General features: G+C 39.8%; 1 protein-coding gene across 4 annotated transcripts in view; it reads right to left on the bottom strand.

Moving 5' to 3' along the window:
- Positions 1-19,357, bottom strand: part of AGTPBP1 (ATP/GTP binding carboxypeptidase 1) — a 200,998-nt gene that overhangs the window by 95,460 nt on the left and 86,181 nt on the right. For all 4 annotated transcript variants that reach the window (XM_062208617.1, XM_062208619.1, XM_062208620.1 and 1 more), the window contains exons 9-13: positions 15,939-15,976; positions 12,217-12,425; positions 11,089-11,266; positions 3,114-3,211; positions 1,333-1,449 (exon numbers count right to left, since the gene is read on the bottom strand). In XM_062208617.1, the coding sequence (XP_062064601.1) occupies positions 1,333-1,449; positions 3,114-3,211; positions 11,089-11,266; positions 12,217-12,425; positions 15,939-15,976 (640 nt within the window). The remainder of the gene's footprint in view (positions 1-1,332; positions 1,450-3,113; positions 3,212-11,088; positions 11,267-12,216; positions 12,426-15,938; positions 15,977-19,357) is intronic.

Raw genomic sequence — 19,357 nt, 5'->3', positions numbered from 1 at the left:
TCTTTTCTATCATCCCCAATCTCAAAGTATCTTCAGATATACTTCAAATCTACGGAGAGTACCAAGGAAGGAGTGGCAAGAGGAGGGGGGAGTTGTTCCCTCTTCTACATCCAAGGCTCATAAGGTCCCAAAGAGAAACTCGAATAATTAGAACCTTAGAACTGTAAAATGTGAGACCATGGCTGGTAACTGTTCCCCTCTCCTCTCTTTTTAATTTCTCATATGTATATGAGGACATTGAAGAGTTTTTCTTTAAACAGGTAGCTATTACATATATGGAATTTGGGAAGCAAAGGGGCTTACTAAGGGCTCAACAAATCTTTGACGTTATTTACTTCTAACTTTTTATTTTACCCTTTAAGTCCTGGGGAGTTTCACAGGCTTATCCAAGGGCTCACCACAAGTCAGCAACAGAGTGGGAGTAAGAACTAGATCTACTGACAGCAATCGATTCACCTGTCCTTGCTGTGTGATCCAGGGGGGTGATTACACTGATAAACAAAGGTAAGAAATGTTACTGAGAAGTCACTTCGCTGTGAGCACTGAGCATCTGTCCTGACAGCTGAAACACTGGTTGGAACACCCATATCCCATACCGGAGTGCAGAGGTTTCGCACCTGCCTCCAGCTCCTGCTGATGCAGAATTGGGAAGGCAGTGGTGATAGCTCAAGTAATTGGGCTCCTGCCACCTACATATGACACCTGAATGGAGTTCTTGGCTCCCTGCTTCAGCCTGGCCCAGTCCCTTTGTGAACCACTGGATGGAAGTTCTTGTTGTCCCCTCTCTCGCATAAATAAATAAATAAAATTTTACAGCCATTCTTTCTGTGAATCAATTTAGATTTAAAGTCTTCAAAATGTCATCTTCCCTCTCTCCCCAACCCTCTTCATGGTTACACAGTAAACTACCAGGGAAGAAACTTAACATACATCAACTCTATTCTTAATTCAGCACATTTTAGTCCCACCTCTCCTAAAACACTAATGATACAGGAAGACTGTAACAAAATGCGTAACACGATTTTGAAATGTCATTTTAAAGAACTAAGAAAAAGAATAAAAAACTGTTATCAATTAAAAGTGATGAACCAAAGTGGCAAAAAAGTTCAAAAATAGCCCATTTCTTCTCATTCTATGGATAAGCAACTTGCTGAGTTCAGAATGGTGGTATATTATTTTAACATCACTCAGAAATGCAACACCAGTTTCACTTTTTAGAAATGAACAGCAGAATAAAGATAATTATTACAGGAAAAAAGAGAAAGATTCTTTTTACTAAAATCAGTGAAGACATTAAATTTCTATATTATCTATAATTATCTATATTTATACCTGAAAATCATCAACAAGCTCAGGAAAAAGGTGTTCATACATTTTTAGTTCTTCAATTGTTCGTCCTGGTTCTTGCTGGGGCTTTAGTTTGTTAATATCTGTTTCAATATCATCATTCTGAAATATAAAAAAAGCATATCACCAGTTTACAAAATATTGAAATTACAAAACACATTGTGGAGTTAAAATGCCCCAAATTACTAATTAAGCGTAATTAGAGATGACCACCAAATACAGACAGCATTAATTTCAACATAAATTCAAATCTGCTTATTATTTTTGGGTTGTTTTTTATGATTGTTCTGGTCACAGTTATTCCAGTATCACAGTATAGCTGGCTCTTCAAGAGAACTACCTGTGTCAAGACTAAGACTAACATGTGTTCTCCTCAATCCCCCTAACTGGCATTATTTTTGCTCAGTACAACTGAAGAAAACTAAACTGAAAAAAACGTGTATGTATGATGGTGGTGATCAAAACAGCTAAGACTTACTCTGCACTGAAGATATATGAAGCATTATGCTAAGCATTGTATTATCTAAATTAATCTACATAAGAACAATGAAGATATAGCATCATTACCTCCATGCAACTTAACAAAAAGAAGAGATACAGAGAAGTAGCTTGCTTAAAATGATACACCCTGCAGGGACAGGAGCCAGGACACTGAGGGTGACCCCAGGGCACACACTGCCAGCCAGGGGGATGCACCACCTCCGTGAAAACTGATGAGCATCACACTCCTACACTTCATGGCAAATAAAGCCCTTAGAAAACTGTCAACATCCACTCTGTTTTTCAGGGGGAAAAAAATAAACCCTGGAACAACAGTCAGGAATGATTTCCATGCCCCACTAGGAAAGAAGGAGGTACGTTAAAAGGAAAAGTATGTTCTTGTATAGCAGGATTCCTGTACTGAGACAAGACAACAAGGCCTTGTAACAGGAAGTAGTCTTTATTATGGCGGCATAAGGCCCAGGTGGAATTTCTTATCCAAAAGCCTGAGCCACGGCCGGCGCCATGGCTTAACAGGCTAATCCTCCGCCTTGCGGCGCCGGCACACCGGGTTCTAGTCTCGGTTGGGGCGCTGGATTCTATCCCGGTTGCCCCTCTTCCAGGCCAGCTCTCTGCTATGGCCCGGGAAGGCAGTGGAGGATGGCCCAAATCCTTGGGCCCTGCACCCGCATGGGAGACCAGGAGAAGCACCTGGCTCCTGGCTTTGGATCAGCACGATGGCAGCGGCCATTGGAGGGTGAACCAACGGCAAAAAGGAAGACCTTTCTCTCTGTCTCTCTCTCTCACTATCCACTCTGTCTGTAAAAAAAAAAAAAAAAAAGCCTGAGCCCCAAACAAAGAAGGTTTTCCCTTATACGTGGATTTAGCCTCTTTGTCTCCCTTACCTGCATACATTTGATTGGATGTTCTAACGCTACACAGTGGCACAATACTACAGAATGTAGTTACCGAGGATGATCTTTCCACACACATACTGAGCCGTCTGCCGTCCGGCAAGGGTTAACACCACTGTTCTGTGCTAACAGGCAGAAGCTGAAAAGGCTGTGTACAAGCAGACAGGGACAGGTCGAAGCACTCACAGGCAAACAGGGAACAGCCACACTTCATTCCCAGAACCAATGCCTCCCTCTTTCTTCTTCTGACCTCGGGAAGGCTTCTCCCATGACGTCAATCATGTCAGTTAGAAATAAGTCTAATTCAAAGACAAAGGCCACAACTCTAGTACATAACTCATACAGGTAACTAAAGATTAGAAGTTTACTAACCTTAAAATTCTCATCTGGGTCATCTTCGTTTTCATTTTCAGTTTCAGCTTCTAAATCAATATCATCGTTGTCATCACTTTCATCTACTACGTCATCCACTGTGATACAAAATGTGCTATAAGTAGGTCAGAGGTAAACACTCGACAACATGCACATCAAAGGGAGAACGTTATATAGAAACTAACGTAATCGCCCAAGGAAAAGCGAGCGAGATTTCCTATCAAAAGAGCTCTACAGCTAGCCTGCTGCTGAAAACCCATGAGACATGTTGGAAATGCTGTAAGATTTGTGTTCTCTGTTTTTAAAAGGCAATAATACCTTCACTATAACAGCCTTAAGGAAACACCCTGTTTTCTCTTTATGATCAATTTCAGTGACTCAGACTTTATCCTTTTACAATCACCACCCACCCATCTGTTTCGATGATGACCCTGTGCTCTAGGAGGGGCATTCTTTTCTCTAGGTTTCTTTTTAAGATGCTTCAGTCTGACCTCTGGGAACTCAAAGGTTAAAGAGGAGGAGGAAACAAGTCATGAGAATACAAAAGAGAAATAGTAATGAAGACCTACACTCCAAAACAGGAAAACCAGGAAGGCAATAACTAATTGCAGATTGCCTGGGGCCAAGGACTTGATCTCCAATCACTTCATCAAACAGGTAATAGTCGCAGAAGAGATAAGCATCATGTGAGGCTTCTGTGTCACTATAAAGGTGAGTGTGACTTTTCAGAAGAAGCAATAATGGGAAAACAAGCCCATGAAAAGCTGTCTTTGGGATGCTGAGGCTGAGTTCCACTGGCAGGCACAGGTCACTCAGGAAAGTGCTGACAGGCCAAGTAGGAGCGAGAGAAAGAAAGGCCAGAATGCAGCAGGCCAGCAGATTGGATTTTATCCTGTACAAGATAAGCGCTGAGGGTTTTCAAGAGGAGAACGACTGAATTCAACTTGCATTTTCCAAACAGCACCCTGGCAGGAATGAGAGAGCGGGCATGTGGTGGAGGCAGACCGTAACTAAAAGAGGAAAAAATACTAAGTGTCTGGACCAAGACGGAGTAACAAGAATGAAGGAAGTAACAAGAATGAAGACGGGAGTAACGAGAATGAACATGATGGAAAAACTCGGGAAACGGAAGGGACAAGGACACGGGCAGCAGGTGTGCAGGAGACAGGGAAGCAGGGCAGGACTTCCAGGCGTCTCATTTAACAGTGCCTTTCGCAAAGTAAGAAATATGTTGAAAAGATACTTTTCCAAACTCTCTTACTTCTATTTCCTGTGTGACTGAAGGGCAAGGATTATCAACCGTCCCAGTAGGATGCACTCTCCTCCCCTTCCTTTCAGCGACAGCGCCCTTAACTGAGTCCAGCCTCCCTTCTAGTGGTTACGTTCACACACACACATCCAGTTTTTGGCCAGGGGGGTACATGAAGTACAGTGGTGAGGAGATTCCAGGCCACAATATATCGAAACAGAAAATGACACTCTCCATTTTCCACATGCACATAGGAGGCCACCATAGGAGACGATGGAAAAACACCTATTGCCCTTGATGACTTAGAGGAACAGAGGTCTACAGCCAGGGATGGTCTATTTTCTGGTTGGCTATGTAAGGGGAAAAAAAAACAAGCCCACACAACTTCTATCTCCTGAAGCACAGCACATAGACTCTGGAGACAGAATATCCTAACTTAAATCCTGGCTCCCCACTTACTGACTGACCTTAATTAAGCAAGTTACCAAAGTTCTTCCTGTCTTCGTTTCTTCATCTACAAAATGGACATATCTACACATTAAAGGGGTTAGAAAAGTGCCAGGCAAATAAAGAGCAGGAGATATTAACACGTTTATCATTACTGTTGTCTGGTGACTGTGCTACTGGGTCAGCTCTGTCTCTCCTGACACAGGCAACAAACTGCCTCCACTTCCTTTTGGAAATAGGTAGCAAAAATAGGTAGCACTGCGTTACTGGGACTACTTGTGTGTATGCCCTAACAGCACTGGTCAGGGACAAACGGGGGAAAAGCTGACACTGGAGAAAGAGGCAACTAAAGAAGTCTCAAGAAAAAAGAAAGGGAATGACTTGAGAAAAATCTATTCCAAGTGGGGAAAAAAAAATGACTGCTAGAATAGACAAGAGGGGAAAATGCATTTCAGAGTCAAAGAGAAAAGACAATTTTAATTTTCAGTCAAGCCTTCCAAATATTTTCCTCTATGTGATACTTTTCTTTGGGTTTAAACTCCATATGTGAAATACCATGTAGCTTAGTGAGTCTCAGACCATGTCTTCTATTTCAAAGATCTATTCTTATACTATTACCAATATTTAACAATATTATAGTTAAATCATACGATTAAAACCAGGGAATGTAAATAAGTATTCTGGTTATTAAGTTTCAAAATGTCCTTGGCTCATTCATCACAAAAATGGAAATTGAGGAAACAACTTAAACGTCTATCAGTAGGAAACTAGCTGGATAAACTGCACTGTATCTCTACGATTTAACCTCTGAAAGGAATGAGTCAGCACTTTCTGGTAATGATTTGGAAAGTATGTTCCAGGAGGACTGCTTTGTTGTTGCTATCACTCTTGTATCTACTTCCCTTTATAGTGGACAGCCTAGATAGTATGTGTGTGTGTGTTTGTGTGTGTGCCTGTGTGTATTTTTCTGTTTGCAACAGGCTGTGCATATGCAACAGTTTTGTCATTTTCTTCCAACTAGCATTTCACTGAAGTTTTATATAAGCCATGTTTTACAACTGATTCACTTGGATTTCCATATAGACAGTAATGTATTCTACAGATATTAATACATTTATCTCACTTTTTTAATGGTTAAGGACCTTTCTTATCCCTCACTTACTGATTTTAGCCACAGTTTTCAAAATTATGTTAAACAAAAATGGTTGAGAAGGCATCCTCTAACATGTCTTCGCTATTTGCCAGGTCAGTTACAGATTTAAGTTAGGCAGTACTCAGATTGTTTAGAAAATAGTTCTGGTTTCCTTAAGAAATTTTATCTGGTACTGATAGGACTTTCATGTAATCTCTTCATAGCATTCACTGAAGTAATAGCTTGGTTTTCTTCTCTTGATCTACTGATAATAAATTTTATTTAAATCTTAATGTTACAGCAACTTATTTTCTCAAAAATAATTCTTACTTGTTCAAGGTGCCCTAGACATGAAAAATACTTAAGTCAATTTGCTAATGTTTTAGGATTTTTGACATTTATTTTGATGACTGACCATTAATCTGTAGGTGGTTTCAAGTTATTCTTACCAGGTTTTGTTTTCAACATCATTCTAGCTTCCAAACTTTGCTTTTTTTTCTATGCTCTGGAAAATAAAGCATAGGAAAATTTCTTGAAAGTTGAGAGAACTAACCTATGACGTCATTAATACTTTGGTGTCTTCATTGAAGAAATCTGACTGCAGAGTCATGTTTTTTACTATTTAATTTTAGTTAGCCAACATTTTCCTAAAATACTGTCCATTTCAATTATGTATTCAAGTATATTAGGAGTTATCTTCAGCAGCCACATAGATTGATGTAACCTCTATTTATTTGCCAAGAGTTTAGAGGTATATTAAAATCACCCACTATCGATGTGTTTCTATCCATTTCTCCTTGTGATTCAAATGATTACAGCTTAATACATTTGACATATTCTTTAGCACATCATCATCTATCTCATATAAAGTCATCTTTGCTGTCTTACACTGTTTTGGTTCTAATTTACATTTTGTGACACTGTCTTCCTTGCCTGTAAGTGGAGATGACAGATATTTGCCATTCTGTGCACATTCAAGCTTTCCACCCTAGGAGTCTGCAGTATGTATCAGCTAGATGTATTCTGTTTTTTAACCCAGTCTGAGAACCCTTTTTTTTTTTTTTAAAGATTTCTCTGAAAGGCAGAGAGGGAAAGAGAGAGAGGGGGAGAGAGATCTTCCATCCATTGGTTTACTACCAAAATGTCTCCAATAGCCAGGGCTAGGACAGGCCCTGAAGTCAGAAGTTTCAGCCAGGTCTCCAACCTGTGTGGCAGGGACTCAAGTATAAGCCATCATCTGGTGCCTTTGGAGGAAGCTGGGCTTGAACCAGGCACTCTGATATGGAATGTGGGTGTCACAAGCAGCAGCTTACCCTGTAGCACCCGTAGCACCCCAATGCCTGCCCCAGTCTTTGTTTTCAAAGGTATATTTAATTATCCAAAAGGCAGAGTTAGAGAGAGAGATAGAAGGAGAGATAGAGAGAAGGATCTTCCACCTGCTGGCTCATCTCCAGGTGGCCACAACTGCCAGAGCTGGGCCAGGCTGAAGCCAGGAACCAAGAGCCTCGGCCAGGTCTCCCACATGGGTGGCAGGGGCCACCTCCACTGCCCTTCCCAGGCCACCAGCAGGGAGCTGGCTCACAGTAGAGCAGCTAGGACTAGAAGCGGCACCCACATGGAATGCCAGTGTCCCAGGCAGGTGGCTTTACTTTCTAGGCCACAGCACCGGCCCCCCAGACTTCCTTTTAATAGGACTACTTCGTTACTTGGGTTTATTATTTCTAAAGCGGATATGCTCGTTCTTGCTTTGTGAGCACTTTACAGTTTGTTTTTTTTAACTGCAATCTTTGAAATTTCCTTACCTTTAGCCTTCAACAAGTTTTTCCAAGGAGGAAAAAAAGCCATAATTTTACACAGAAATTCAAAGTGTTCAGTCTCTGAAGCCCATCCATGCATTCCTAAGGCTCAATGACCCCGTTCTAAGGATCCCTATTACTTTTCCATCTGTAAACTTTGGTTTATTTAAGTAAAAGTTCCAGTTTATGGTAACTATGTCTTATCTATCTTTCGCCAAGAATCAGTTGATATGTTTCATAATAGTACAGCCATCTATTTTAGTATTGTGTAGTTAATGTTTAGCATTTTAATTAAAATTTAATTAATACAATTGCTCTTCCATGTCTTCTGCATTCTTGACATCTGACATCTTTAGCTCATCACCTGACTGGATGGAGCAATACACCACGTAATCGTGTCAGGAAGGGGCCCTGGGCAAGCACACACCTAGGAATCCATCCCCTTCACAGATCACGGCGATGAATAGGCCTCAGGATTCTTGGGACAGAGATTCTTTTTCTCCAAAGCTCCACAGACACTGCTTCACTATCTTTTGACATTTAATAATCGGAAGAGTGAAGGCCTGAGGTCGGCTCTATTCATTCAACAAATACTAAATACATTCTAACTGTGTCCACTGGATCCTAATGGATGCTACAGATAAAACAACAGTCCTCTTATGCAGGGGCAGGCAGTGGTTAACACTGGGTTACAGACGCCAACGCTCCATTCTGGAGTGCCTGGGTTAGATTCCCAGCTCTGGCTCGCAGTTCTAACTTCCAACACAGCCCCTGGGAGGCACCAATGACGCTTCAAGTAGTTGAGGCCCTGCCACACACAGCACACAGAAGAGACCTAGAAAGACCTGGCTCTGATAGTCAGCCTCAGTCCAGGCCCAGCTGCTGCAGGCATTTGGCAAGTGAACCAGCACATCGGAGCTCTCACTCTCTGTTGATCTCATCTCTTCATTCTCTCTAACACACACAGATTCGCTTTTCCCTGGTTCATGGCACAGACTCCTAACTCTCTTGGGGCAGGAGTGTCTTTTGTTCTAATGAGGTAACTTTTTGGTAGGCTCCTATACAGCTTCAGGATACCCTTGGCTAGAAAGACCAAGGGTTGGAACTTCAGCCCCATTCCTCAACATGAGAGGAGGACAGAGGGCCTGGAGACTGAATCACTCACCAACAGTCAATGATTGGATCAATTATGCCTATGTAACAGGACCTCCATTAAAAACCATTGGTTTTCTTTGGCTCCAGTGGGGCTGAGAGAGCTTCTGGGCTGCTGAACCATGGTGGTGCTAGGGCAGTATGCCTGCAGCAGCCAGAAAAGCTCCCCGCCTGTTCCCCCACACCTGTCCCTGTGCACCTCTTCCTCATAGCTGCTCCTGAGTTGCATCCTTTACATTAAACCAGGACATGTATGTAAATGGTGCTCCTGAGTTCTGGGAGCCATTCTAGCGAATTATCAACCCTGAAAACTGCCCTCCACTACCAACTTCATAGCCAGGCAGAATTACAGGAGGCTCAGACTAATTGGCATCTGAAGAGGGCTTAATCTTCTGGGACTGAGCCCTTCCTTAGCTCGTGGGGTTTGTGCTAACTCCGGGTCCCTGGTGTGATAACTGAACCGAACTGCAGAATATTCATTCGGTGTGAGTTGGAGAATTGGTGGTGTGTTGATGTGAGTAATGGTGAGTAATTGGTGTCAGTAATGTGAGGAAAAAAAGCTCAGATCTATCCTCGTGGAATTTATATTTGAGCTGAAGAAGGTAAATAATAAATAAATAAATAAAAACGGTGACACATGTAACAAAGGCTGAAACATGAGAAAATAACAGTGAACAGAGAGAGGGTATTTTCCTGTGTCGACACAGGTAGTATCAGAGATCTCCCTCACATGTGAATGATGAAGGCTTGCCAGCTTATCAGTGGAAATCTGCATTTCTAGTTCAGCGATTCATCAAGTCTGAGGAGCAAAGAAATCAGCAGAAAAATATCATCTCTCTCATTTCCCCCATGTCTGGTGAATCCTATCCATCAATCTAGCCACTGAATAAAGAACAGCACGGCATATATCCTACCTCGCTCCTGGTGTCACTACCTGCTGTATCACAGGGCCTCAGCAGCTTCCTGCCACCTAGAATCACCCATTTAAGGCCCCAGAATAAAATTCCCTTACCCTATGTTGAGATCCAGGGCAGAAAAAGATTCCAACTACTCCTTGACTGTCCCTCAATATCAGGTGCTAATGGTACCTCAACACGGAGCCAGAGACATGGCATTTCAGGGAAGGAGAGGTAGAGACTTGATGTCTTCCTTAATATGCCTGTGTATATTCCGTGTATGTTTGCATGTTATGTGTTTGTTCCATGAGGATGCCTCGCTTACCTAGTTCTTAAATTTGGTACAGATTTTTTTCCCTATTTGAAAAATCTGTTGGTAATTTCAAATGCAATCTGAAGAAGGCAGACCAATATTTCACTTAGTTATCTGATGCAGAAGACCCTAACTTAATGCTATACTTTTAAACTGCTTAAAAGTGATTTCTGAATACTGCAGTTTGATATTTTTATGTCAACTAAATATGTGTTTCAACAATTAAATATTTTAGAAATAAAATCATAATAGTGTGCCTTGAGATTTATCATTAACAAACTAGTATTAAGGATAATACAACTAAAGTTACATGAAAATTCCTAATATCTATCTTAAATAAGTGTTGTTATATATAAGAGACCTTCAGTTGTTTTCAGAAACATGGTCAACTGGCAAGAAAATAATATAGAAACTCTATTACTAGACTACTTTCTCTTTTCTAGATCTCAAGAAAAACATCCTTTTTCTCCCCACATTAAGAAACTGAAAGTCTGTCTTTCCTATACATATAAGCATTAATAGAAAACAATAGCCTACCTCTAATATAATTTCATATTTTCATCCCAGGAAGTCATGTGCAAGTTTTGTTCATCATCAACCATAATAATTTTGATTAGGTTCTTATAACTTAGGAAAAAAGTTCATAAAAAAGCTACAACTGTAAAGCTATCCATAATTACCCATTTAATATTTACATTCTTTGAAAATGTATATAAACTATCAAATAATGTTCCTACGTGAGGCTTGAAATTTCTTAGAATTCACATGTACATACATGCAACACAACCCACAGTATGTCACTCAATTACTAGGTTTAGAGTCCTTATATTTGCAAAAGTCTCTAATAACTAAGATAAAACGTGAACGTTTGTCATGTTGATTAGAGTCTTCTTTCGCTGAGGACGTGGACACAAGTTTCAAAAGAAAGCCATCAACAGAATTGCACAATTCCAACAGGGAATCCGAGTCAGCAGTAACCCTGGCTCCTACCTTCAGGGGGCAAATTGTACAGCTGGGCCACGGGACCGGTCATGGGAACGACTGGCAACTGGAAATGGAAAGAACTTTTAATTGTTGGCAGTGGCAGGCGATTTTTCGGGAAGCATTTCCTCATTATCAGACTGGAGGTGTTGACAAGAGGATCCAGAGTCCTGACTGCCAAGCATTCCTGTTTGTCAGGAGAGGAGAAAATGAATAAATAAAACAGAATGCCTCTGGTGGGTAATGAGGCAACTTTACAGTACTTCAGAAAGAAATCCACTAGTAATCTTCTAGAAACAAATATCACAAAAACCCATACTGCAATACAGGGTGATTATACAGCAGCTTTACTATTCTCAAGTATGTACTTCTAGGTCACACTCTGCTGTGGCAAATCTGGTCGGACTTGTCCTTAAGCCTTTACCTAAGCAGGAATCAGTACCATCTTTGAAACCAGAAGTCACTGAGGAAGTACTGAACATCTGAGTAGAGTCAACTAAACATCCCAGCAAACATGGCTCTCTGGAAACCCTGCCAGTACAGTGGATGATTTATACACAGTACAATTCTCCCACTCAGTCAAGGGTCACACAGGAAAAATGATTGCTTTTTAGTTTTACATTTTTAAAATACATCCATCATATATATATGTATATATATATATATACACACGTTTTTGAGCGTTTGTGCACCAATTCACTTTTCTTAAAAATCAAATCATGTAGGCCGGCGCCGTGGCTCAACAGGCTAATCCTCCGCCTTGCGGCGCCGGCACACCGGGTTCTAGTCCCGGTCGGGGCACCGATCCTGTCCCGGTTGCCCCTCTTCCAGGCCAGCTCTCTGCTGTGGCCAGGGAGTGCAGTGGAGGATGGCCCAAGTCCTTGGGCTCTGCACCCCATGGGAGACCAGGAGAAGCACATGGCTCCTGCCATCGGAACAGCGCGGTGCGCCGGCCGCAGCGCGCTACCGCGGCGGCCATTAGAGGGTGAACCAACGGCAAAGGAAGACCTTTCTCTCTGTCTCTCTCTCACTGTCCACTCTGCCTGTCAAAAATTAAAAAAAAAAAAAAAAAAAAAAGAAAAAAAAAATCAAATCATGTAATTAGTACATCAAAACAACAGGAAGTAAATAACTCACTTGTGAAGTGTTATACAAAACTTTCATCCCATTGGCATCAATAAATGCTTTTCTTCCCAACTTGATGTTTGTAACACTTTTTAAGCTCTGTAAAATTCCTTTTCGAATGAGCATGTTTCTATGCCGATTATCATGGCGGTGCCAATCTATATAAATTGTTAAAAGCACTTGGACATATCCTCTGTCTACAGCTCTCCTGGCATTTGTTTCTTTAACAAAAGAAAATTGAGAAAGAATATATTTTAAATAACAAGAAAAAATGGTAGAAGAAATCACATTACAAACATAAACCTCAATATGGTGGTGAATTCTTACACTTCTTTTTTTTCCCCAGAAAATTACTAATCATAAATTTAAGGTTTTTTCCTAATAAAATAAATATGACAATTTCTAGAAGGAAAATTACAACATTTTTCAAAACCTGACCCTATATTGTTTTGTGATTTATAAATACCAAAAATCTCACTACTAAAATAGGGCTACATCTTTTTAAATGTTAACACTAACAAAAGCTTCACATAATTTAAAACTCTGATTTAAAATACACAAATATAATAAATCAATCTTTAATTTTCTGGCTGTGAATATGAATTTGTGAAAAGCCATTATCGTTTTTTTCTAACTTCAATTACAAACACTGGGTTCCCATTAGCTCCACTGGCTTGTACCTCCTATTGCAAACTTTGTGTTTTCAGTAAAATTCATTGCTGCAATTACTCCTCTAATTACCACACAAGTATCTATGATACCATAAATGAGTGGTAAGGAGCATTACATGATTGGAAAATAGGGCTTTCTAGTCATTAAAGCTTTTAATATAACAAAAATTTCATACTTTTTTTGGAAACAGTCAATTTAACTGGAGTTGACCTAATTTGATTATTTTTAAAGTATTAATATTTACAATTACTAACCAAAAGAGTGCACCTACTAAGACAGCAGCATGGGAATCATACCCCAGAGCAATGTACCAAGAGACCAAGCCAGCCGGCACTGCTGTAGAGAGCTGAGTGCAAGCAGCACAAGAGACTGGAATACCAACCTGGCTGAGGTTGGGCAGTTGCAAGGAAGTACTAATCTCCTCTCAATCTCAAGCTGAACTGTCAGTGTCCCCCCGTTCAAGGCATGGACACTAAGGTCAAACAACAGTAAGGCTCTACTGAATTTAGTTCCCTGTAAGAATCCCTAACGTGCTAACACATACCTAAAACATAACACTGACAGAAACTTACTAATTCCCTTGCAGAACTATGTTCTGCCACTACAGGGGCGGGAGAAACTTACCAGAGACAGAAAGTTTTCCCTGTTGCATTCAGCAATAGACAGTTTGCTAAGGCTACAAGCTATCTCCAGAATCAGTTCCCACTGTTCTGACCACTAACATTCCAGGCATTTTAAATGAACATACACCTTTTTACACCAATGAGAATATATAAGCCATTACCATCACCCTATTACAGACTCTGTGCTTCTGCCAGGATTCCCAACAGCCTAACTGGTATTTGTGGGAAAATTAAAATTCTTCATGAAAAATCAAGTAAGAAACTTGACCAGATGCTGAATGAACCTTAAAGGAAGTCAACAGAGCCACTCACAATCCGCAGCAAGTGTAATTAAATCAGGTAGTAAAGGGGTTTTTAAGCAGTTGTTCAGGGCACCAAACTCCCTCCCGATCAGCCTATATGTCTCTTGTTTCCTCTAACTAAAAAACTCCTTAGGTTAAGCTTCAGGTTGCAGCGTCTAACCTGCACTCCAGCCATGGCCACCGGGCTATCTTTCTGGACTGTGTATGTATTCTCCTGCCTGGCTTTGCACTTCACCACATTTATCAATAGTCTGATTTTATCCTTTTAAAGTAAGGCTGTCCCCCACATACAGAACAAGGGATTCTTTTTAAATAAATGAAAATGCTCCAAAACGCCAATGGTTCTCTGTAAAATCTATAGGGTGTGCTACTAGAAATTATTTTGGTTTTATTAAATTTTCGTATTATTTAGTGTCATGGATCATTTAAAGCAGAGGTGGGGAACACGCAGCCCATGGGTCACATAAGACCGAAAAATCACTTGCTCTGGTTCTGTCATCATAACAGCAGCTGGGACTCAAAATTCAATAAGTCTGTAGCAGGCTAATTTTTAAGTGGATAAAAATTCATCTGGCCCACAAATACTGTATATAAATATACACATACACAATGGTCCTTGGCAGAAAAAAGGTTGCCCACTTCTGATTTAAAGATGTGTTAAACAAAAGTCATTCTACTCCTCAGTTACTTCTTTTTAGCCTGATGCAGTCAACAGGTGTGTGTGGTCACCATCCTTTGAAGAAAGGCAGGGCTTAAAATAAAGACCTCCACTGAAAACTAAAAATGCCAATTTCAGTCATCTTGGATTAAATGACTCTCATAAAATACAGGAAACTTTTGAAAGTCTTAGTTTTGACTGAGAATTAATGACTTTGACATCAGTGATTCTGAAAATTAATTTAAGCTTTACAAAAAGTTGATTTTAAACAGCTGTTCTAGGCCACTGCAACTTAAAAGTATATGTCCATACCAATTTAAGAATAATCTTTACAGTTTGAACCACACAGGACATATCAAAGCGAAACCACACAAATACTTTTAAAGTTTATTCGTGTCTCGTGATGTTTGTCTAAAGTTTATCACAATATAAATTAGAATATGGCTAATCTGAATACCATACATTTAATTTCAAGAATAAAATTATTACATGAGAACTCTGGAATATAACACTAATACCAAGGTGAAATTTTTAATTTAAAAATTTTGAAATTTTTAAAATTAATTAAGTTGTTTTAAAAATTTAAATTTTTCCATTTTAATTTGTAATTTTAAGGATTTAATAAGCCATTAGTTTATCAAATATCAGATTCCAACAAATTAATCATATGCTACCGTTCAAAAAATTTTGGTGACTCAAACTTAAGGCAAAGCTGGTCTCACCATTGAGAGTTTTTGATGTCACCCTCCTGGGAGAGTGGGGACCACAGGCAAACCATCAACATAAATCCTGAAGCCTAAATGTTATCTTACTGTGGTTAAACAAAATGTTAACTAATGGCCAAAGGAGTACTTACAAAAACCAATATTTAAAATAGATACTAAGTATCTTAGAAAAATGCATAGATGTAAATCACTCTCAAAAAACATAAGACACATCTACTTCAGTGCTTCAGTTCTGAAGATAAAGAGAACAGTGCTGTATTTTGTAAGTTTATTAAACTGACAGTAATAGTCAACTTGTCAAAAGTTATAAATTTGTATTTACAAATAAATGTATAAACAACATTTCTAATAAGGTTCTAAGTTAACATCATAGGTTAAATAGACAGTATTTGTTCAAGATATTTCTCATAGTAAAAGTTCTCAATATCCTGCTAGCTTCACTTTTTAAAGATACATATACAGTTATATATTTTCCTCTACTAATAGGGTTATATGCTTATGCTAATAACTTAGAAATGTGAAATAAATGTGCTTGAATAACATATAAATATGCTAAATGAATCACAGCTCAGTAATCATAACAGTAGTTATGGCATGTATCAACTGCACTGGAATGTAAAATCAACTTTGACATTAGAATATTAGGAACCAGCTATATTACCATAAACTGAATCTACATTTCCAGTTTCTTTAATACAGTAAACAGAATGCTCAGAAACATAGTATCTAGTATTTCTAGTATTTAAAAACTTACTTGATTTTAGCAATGCAGCAAGAGTGTCTAAAGCAACCCTGTCAACACAACGAGAAAACACAAACAACAACAAAACTAGTAAAATTAATCTCCAATAGGAAATTCATACAGTCTTTTCAGATACGTAATTATCCCATTATCTATTCCAAAATGTATTCTGTTATCATCAATTACATGTGGTGTTTCTCTGCAGCTCTCTTTGCACTTTGAAACTGGGTATGAGGTATACTGAAGTTACAATAGAAAAGAACAACAAAAAAAGTTTTAAGATAGAAAAAGAAAAAAAATTAATGTGTCAGTCTTTTTATCAGAAGTTGGATAAATGGAATCCATTACTGTACCTACATCTGATCCTGAGAAATTTCACAAAGGAACCACACTATTAAGAATCATAGGCCCTGACTAGCTAAGGAATTAAAACAAAAACAAGTTTTAGCACAAATTAAGCTCAAAACTATAAAGTTTTATAGACATCTTGTTAACTTTCTGAAAGGATTTCTGTTCAATTAAGCTAAAATCCTCATTAAGGTCATAATCAATATAAAATATCTTAGAATTTGCAAGTTTTGAGGAAGTATGGAACCCTTAATGTTTTTCAGCCACAAGACACCAAAGGGAATAAGGCATGTAATATCTCACAAACAGTTTTTACTGTCTCTTAGAGAGCAAAAAATAGCCCTAAGTATTTAAGAAGCTTGTAGTTTCTCTGAACGTAAACATTCACTTTACACACAGTGAAATCACCTGGCATTAATCAGCTATACAAATACATACAGAATCACTGTGGGAAAATCTGTAACTTAAACAGTTATTTTTAAAAATGAGTTCCTGAAGAAATGGTGTTTAATTTCAATAACTTTACAAATGTAGGGCTAACAACTGTAATTAAATTGCACTAAAATAATTATGTATGTTAACAACTTTTAGGAAGATGTCAACAATTACAATTAATCTGCATTAAAAACATGTATGGCACCAAACTTAAGTATTTCACTCAACAGCATTTGTTGAATGCCTACTAGATACCCACAGCAGCAAGTTCTTCATGGGTAGAAAATTAGAAAACAAACTTATCTCTTCCATGGATAATTTTACGGTCTACACAATGCAATAAAATGAGCATTTCTATGGAAAAAAAAAAACTACCCAAGAAATTAAACCAAAAATGTGGCAGTACAGGTAAGAGTGGTAAAGGGCAGAGTCATGACCAGATGTAGTAAAGGCAATGGGCGTAACTGCTCTGCAGGTTTAAGGTGGATCCTGGTTCACAACGAAACCCACAACAATCCAGGACCAAGCACAGAGCTAGTAAGTGCTCAACAAAACCTCCAGTGAGAGGAAGTCCTGAACAATTAACTTTGGGTTACTGACACAAATGAAGCAACCATGTAAACTTTCATTCATAAGAACATTAATAAAGGCAAAGTATATGTTTTTGAAAAATATTACAAACTTACATCTGTAACGTACATGAAGTGGTGGCAATGATGAGTTAAAAATAAATGAACATTAAGAAATAATCTCCATTTTCATCAGAGTGAATCACCAGTAAGAAACTTTTCACACTACTATAGTCAGGCAATAAAATGTAGAACTGTAAAACTATCAGAACAAGATGGCTTAAAACTGGTCAAATAGAAAACTAAATAGATCTTCCAAATTAAACTGTAGTTTATCAAAACTAAAACAGAAAACTGTTCACCAAGATAAAGGTGCTTTATTTATATGCTTCTAGTTTAATTCTCAAAACAATTCTAATCCACAGAAGCAGCACATTTTACAGACCTGGAAACTAAAGATTTTAGAATATATTGTGCCTGGAGCCACATAAAAACCCAGTGACATGGAAAATGAGTTCTCTCACTGAGAAAGGGAATAAGGACCTGAGTCTCCTTTAGGAGACAAGCTGAGGGCCAGTGCTGTGGCATCACGCCTCCTCCGGCAACACCAGCAGTCCCGATGAGTGCACTGCTTCAAGTCCCACTGCTCTGCTGCCCAGACAGCTCCCTGCTGATGTGCCTGGGAAAGCAACAGAACTTGATCCAAGTACTTGGATCCCTGCCATCCCCTGCCACGTGGGAGACCTGGATGGAGTTCAGGGCAACCATTTGGGTAGTGAACCACCAGATGGTAAATCATTCAATCAATCTCTCTCTCTCTCCTCCCCCCATTCCCCCCACTTCCCTCCCCTTTCCCTGCCTAATCCCCTCTTTCTCTGTCACTCTGTCTTTCAAATAAATAAAAAATGAAATCTAAAAAATAAAAGAAGCCAACCTGAACTCTTATTTGCAAACAAGATGGAGCAACAGGAAATGGATCCACCCTTTCACATGACATAATTTCTAAAAAATGGACAAAATGGAAAAGTCATTTAAGATATCAGATATCTAGTAATGAAAGATCTGTAAGAGATGGAAACAAATGAGGTAGCTGCAACAACCGCTCCTGCTTATTACACCCAGAGAGAGGGCTGCCAAGCCATACCACAGAGGGACAGAAATCACACAGCACCCTGGCAGATTCCAAGTTGAGCACATGGATTATTTGAACTGGACATGAAAAATTCAGGAAGAATCTGCAGAGCATCCAAAGAAGGAAACCTTTGCAATCAGAGAAGCTTGGGGATTTTCAGAGGGTTGGTTCTCTTTAAACATGCAGAAAGTAGTTATCAGGGCCATGTGTGACTGAGGGAAAGCACCCCGAACAGGCATCATGGGTGTAACAGTACTCACAGTACCTGTTTCCACCAGCCACACCAGCAACCTGGAAATCCAGGGGGCATGTGGCAGAGCACTCAGAAGGACCTGCCTCAGCTGTGGTGGGTCATCAGTCCTAGAACGCTGCACACATGCCATCTTACACATCCAGAAAATATTTCAAGAGGACAAATGGCTTCCAAGTATCCTAGCTGCATCCCAGAGCAGACCTCAAGAATATTTACAGAAATACAAAAACACCCAGCACCAATAAGGTGAAATTTACCATGTGTGGCACCCAATCAAAAAGTATCCCAAAATGAGGAGGGAAAACCAACTGAAAGATTAAAACAGGGGCCGGCATTGTGGCATACCAGGTAAAGCCACATCTGTGATGCCAGCATCCCATGTGGGCACTGATGCATGTTCCGGCTGCTCCCCTCCCAGTCCAGTTCTCTGCAAATGGCCTGTGAAAAGCAGTGGCATGATGGCCCAATTGCTTGAGCCCCTGCCACCCACGTGGGAGATCAGGAAGAAGTTTCGGCCTGGCCCAATGCTGCCTGTTGCAGCCATTTGGGGAGTGAACCAACTGATGGAAGATCTCTCTCTCTCTGGCTGGCACCTCGGCTCACTAGGCTAATCCCCCGCCTGCGGCGCTGGCACACCGGGTTCTAGTCCTGGTCGGGGCGCCGGATTCTGACCCGGTTGCCCCTCTTCCAGGCC

Source organism: Lepus europaeus, chromosome 12 (assembly GCF_033115175.1).
Source record: "Lepus europaeus isolate LE1 chromosome 12, mLepTim1.pri, whole genome shotgun sequence".
In the NCBI taxonomy this organism is placed as follows: domain Eukaryota; kingdom Metazoa; phylum Chordata; class Mammalia; order Lagomorpha; family Leporidae; genus Lepus; species Lepus europaeus.
This window is presented reverse-complemented; position numbering and strand designations above follow the sequence as displayed.